Genomic DNA, 5,000 nt, shown 5'->3' with positions numbered 1-5,000 from the left:
TTTTGGAAGTATGTTGACAGGTACTTGGGTGTCTTTGTGGTGTAGCGTATCTTGAAGACCAGGCCCAGTGCAAGCTGCTGCACTCTGTCAACTACTCGTAGCCAATCAAGGCTCAAAAAATGAGCAGCGGTTAGATGTGTCCTAGGGTTGAGGCCTAGCAGAAGCCTAACCAGTTTATTTTGGGCTGTCTGGTTTTATGGGCCTTTGTGGTTCTATAGTACCATGATGTTACGGCATAGTCGAAGTGACATTGAATGAGAGCTCCTGATAGGGTCCTCAGTGTGTTTTTACTGACAAGTGAGGATATCCTGTACAAGAATCTAGTTCTATGGTTCACTTTTTTGATTACTTTTGCTGCCATTTTATCTCCGGAAAGATTTGCCTCTAAGATGGAGCCCAGGTATGTAATATCCTCTTTTCTTGTGATATTAATGTTACCCACTTTTATTTTAAATTTTTCAGCCTTTCTGAGTTTAGATGGGGATCCGTATAGGATGGTTTCAGTTTTACCTAGGTGTATTGATAGTTTATTGTCAGCTAGCCAGATGCAGATTCTACTCAGTTCAGTGCTTAGCGCTTTTTCCACCTGCAATATGTCCCTGTCAGAGACCAGCAGAGCCGAGTCATCCGCGAACAGGAACAAATTGCAATCACATGCTGATGACATGTCATTCACATATATTAGGAACAGTAAAGGTCCCAATATGCTTCCTTGTGGAACGCCGCAGGTCACTGGGAGGGGGGGGGACAGTGTTCCGTTCACACTAACCACCTGTTCCCTCCCCTCTAAGTAGGATTGCATCCAGCTCACCGATGTTCTATCGAACCCAATTGCTTTCAGTTTATCTAACAATATGTGGTGATCTACTGTGTCGAAGGCCTTCTGGAGGTCCAGCATGACCATGCCGCAGTACTTGCCCGAGTCCACCTCATGGTTGATGTGGTCGTTCAAATAGAGAAGGCATGTGTCAGTGGAATGGGATGTTCTGAATCCTGATTGAAATTCATACATCAGATTTTTTTCGGTAAGGTACCTATCAACCTGTTCATAAACTATTTTTTCCATAAGTTTCGAGATGGAATTAAGAATAGAAACAGGTCGGTAGTTGCCTGGGTCTAATTTGCTTCCTTTTTTATACAGTGGGGTTACCCTTGCTATTTTAAAGTCAAGGGGGACGTGTCCCTGTTTGATGGAGAGGTTTATTATGTGGGTGATGATTGGGGTAATGGAGGCAGCTGAGTCTTTTAGAAATCTGGCTGGAATATTGTCATGGCCCGTGGCCTTTTCTGAGTGTAGAGCGCCCAGCTTTTTAAACACCTCATCGTTTGACACCATGGTGAGTTTAAAATCATCATTGCGTACACCCAGTTTATTGTAGAACGCACGAATGTGCTCTACACCATAGCGCCCTGAGTGGGGTGGTAGATTGTTAACTAATTTAGTGGCTATGGTTGTAAAGAAAGTGTTTAAGCACTTAGCCACATCCAGCTTGTCTGTAAGGAGAGAATCACCAGATTTTATGCTGATGTTTGTAGACCTGGTTTTGAGTTTTTGACTGCAACCTAGTTGGCTATTAAGTAGCTTCCAAAGGTCACGTGGTTTGTTTAAGTTTTCTTCGATTTTGTTATCGAGGTATTCTTTCTTAGCAGATTTGGTCATGGTAATTACCTGATTGCATAGTTTGTTGCATTGTTTTTTAATTTTCTCAAACTGGGTTTTGTGATCTTCGTTTAAGTGTTTCACTAATTTTGATTTGCATTTTTGAACTTCAGAGCATTTTAGGTCTCTGACTTTCATAGCATTTAGAATGTCCGAATTCATCCATGGTTCCGATCGGGCTTTAACCCTGGTGGTTCTCATGGGGGCTATACTGTCAATAATATTTAGGAATTTGGTTTTGAAACCTAGCCATGCCTCTTCAACCTGTGTGCATTTTAGTTCATCTAACCAGTCTTGATTCTCCAGTTTATGGTTTAAACTAACCCTAGTTTTCCCACATGTACCGTATTCCCACATGTACCGTAACACATATATAGGCCTAAGTTATAAGTTATATGAGTATGTCTGTCTGTAAGTACTAATGTCTGTCTGTAACAGAATCATGGATCTAGTCTGGAGTCGTTCCACTTTATCGGGGTCAGCCTGGGGGCTCACGTGGCTGGATTTGTCGGGACCCTGTTCGAGGGCAAGGTGGGCAGAATCACAGGTGAGTCCCAAGCAGGGGAGGCTGCTAGAGGGAGAAATAATCAGATTCAGATTCAGATTCATTTATTTATTCAAGGGACAGTGCATATTAATAAAACAAAAATAAATTGTAAATACGCCAGAGTTAGCCCGAAAGCTATTTTTCATCCGCAGTCCCTATGCCATGATGTTTTATACGGCCCCCTTGGGGAAAAAAGTACATTTAAAAGATAAAATATACAGTAAGTAGACCCAGGCACAAAAAAGTAGACAGGACAAGCATTTAGCTTACGGGCATAACATAGGGGGTTAAAAGAGCATACATTAATCATAGGTGGTTAAAAAGAGGGTACATATAAGCACGGTAAGCAGACTAAAAGCAGGCAACATATAAGCACGGTAAGCAGACTAAAAGCAGGCAACACAGACTGTAGAGGTAAGACATTTAGCTTAAGGGCATAACATACTATTTAGGAGGAGGGCATAACATAGAGGGTTAAAAGAGCAGAATCAGAAGAAAGGCTCATCATTATCCATGGAATGGAATGAGGAAAGGTATCAACATTCAATACAATGAGCCCGTCCTCCGATTTCTGCCCCCACCGGCCTCCCCTGGTCCAAAATGATCTACACAAGGTTCTAGAACACAGGGGCATAGTGGGGCCAGGGCATAGTGGGCGCGTAGGGGTCTAGGGGGTTTGTTTTTGGACTTGGCTTTGGCCTCTTGTGGTGTCACACAGGGCTCCTTCTGTGAGTCTGTAGAACAAGGGCTCCAAACGATGAAGGACACCAACAGTCACTCACACACCCTCTCATATAATCTGCCAACACCAGTGAATGAGCCTTTCAAAGAGCCCAGAGAGTCCTCCACACAGCACAACAGCAACAATAGCAGCAACAATAGCAGCAACAACATCGGTACCATGAAAGGGTCTACTCTGAATGTGTGAACAAGGGGAGCTGTTGCCTTTCCGTTTTCCTTTGCCACAAACACAAACACAATGCACACGATTGTCTCCTTGCTTGTTCATGTTGGGTGTTTCTGTCTGAGTAGAATGTAGTCTGTTTGGAGCAGCGCAGAGTCTCGGTGCTATAATGACATTCAATCTGGTCAAATGGGGTTAATCCAGTCAAATCTGGCCAGAAGGATTTGGGGGTGCGTCACTTTGTGTACTTACGTGGAACGGTGGAAGATGCAATTACTTGATAATTGGAAGGCGTTGTCTTCCTTCTTTGGCGCTCACAGGATTAAATGAAGTTGCATTTGAGGAGATTGAATAGAATAGACTTAGAAAGGGGCTGTGTAATTGTGTTAATGTTACGGTACATGTGGGAAAAATAGGGTTAGGGTTAAGTGCTACGTCGACTTGGTACATGCTTGCATGTCTAACCCTAACCCTAATCCTATCCCTAACCCTACCCCTACCCCTAACCCTAACCTTAACCGTAGCACCCTAGCACCTAACGCTAACCTTAGTTTTCCCACATGTACCGTCTTCCCACATGTACCGTAACATTAATAACTTTAGAAACTATGGCAAATGACAGAGGGAAGCACTGTAGTTTCTAACCCTTTGGCCTGTGTGACGGTACCTTATACTGCAGGTCTGGACCCAGCAGGACCCATGTTCAAAGGAGCTGACATGTATGACCGTCTCGACCCCTCCGACGCGATGTTTGTGGAGGCCATCCATACCGACTCTGACTGTGAGAGAGGACACACACATCAAACCTAGCTTCTATCCAACAGGAGGGGAGGCTGGTGGAGGTTGAAATCGGAGGACGGGCTCATTTGAATGCTCATGGAATGATATCAGACATTTACTCTCACTTAACACTCTGATTTCTACCTCCACCAGCCTCAGCTGATATAATCCAACCGTTATTATTTGCGACATTTCTGCTAATATTGAACTGCTTAGTGTCTATGTGCTAAGTGTAGGCCCTAGTCTTCTCAATTAATTCACAACCTTCGTTTCTATTTAGCGTCAGACGGTCATAAATCATCCAGTAACCGTTAATTTAAAATTTTCAACGGTTAATTAGTTGGAAAAGCTTGTCTAATTTATCCATGAAAATTGAGTGTCAGAGAATATTGTTGTAGGCCAATGAGCCATAGACAGGCCTAGGTAGACTACATTGGCCTATGACATACATTTAAATGTTTGGTATTTAGCAGACACCTTATTCCAAAGTGATTTACAATCCACACATTTGACTAAGCAAGTGAATGATCAATCCACGAGTCGTTAGTCGTAGCAGGAAGAATAATCTAGCTCAGGCCTTGGCATTGGCAGTCCTCCTGATAGAGTAGCCTGCTACAAACCACAGGTGATCATAATTGCTTATCTGGGACGATTTCCCAAGTGTGATATTTCTCAACTCTAATGTTTATTGTGTCTAAAGTGTATAACTTTATAATGTTTTCTGAACTTTTCTCTCAGATTTCGGCATCTCCATCACTGTCGGTCACGCGGACTTCTTCCTGAACGGCGGGATGGACCAGGCGGGATGCGCGCGCAGCAGGTTCGCGTCCAGTAAGTGCGAGTTGCAGATGTCTGTCTCGAGACTTGAGTATATCACACTTGACAGCACCTGTAGATTTTATTACGTTTATTCACGTATATTCTTTCTTCAGGGAACAAACTCCCTGAAGAAATCAAACAGGCCCAAACCCTTAAAATATTTAAATCTAAGCTAAAAAAAAACTTCATGTTTTGCACAAGTTATGATTAAACACAAACACTTCTATCAATGTCTTTTTTTCCATTAACTATTGTCTTTTTAAAAGTTTTATCTATTTACTTCTTATATT

The 5,000-nt window shown here is 42.7% G+C and overlaps 1 protein-coding gene across 1 annotated transcript in view; it reads left to right on the top strand.

Annotated features, from left to right (window-relative positions):
- Positions 1–5,000, top strand: part of pla1a (phospholipase A1 member A) — a gene marked incomplete at its 5' end in the record, with an annotated part of 16,396 nt that overhangs the window by 7,123 nt on the left and 4,273 nt on the right. The window contains 3 exons of the mRNA XM_080535940.1: positions 2,099–2,207; positions 3,791–3,892; positions 4,630–4,722. Coding sequence (XP_080392066.1) covers positions 2,099–2,207; positions 3,791–3,892; positions 4,630–4,722 — 304 coding nt within the window. The remainder of the gene's footprint in view (positions 1–2,098; positions 2,208–3,790; positions 3,893–4,629; positions 4,723–5,000) is intronic.

This window comes from Nansenia antarctica, assembly GCF_963989245.1.
Source record: "Nansenia antarctica genome assembly, chromosome: 7".
In the NCBI taxonomy this organism is placed as follows: Eukaryota; Metazoa; Chordata; class Actinopteri; order Argentiniformes; family Microstomatidae; genus Nansenia; species Nansenia antarctica.
Note: the sequence above shows the minus strand (reverse complement) of the source record. Positions and strands in the feature narration are given on the sequence as shown.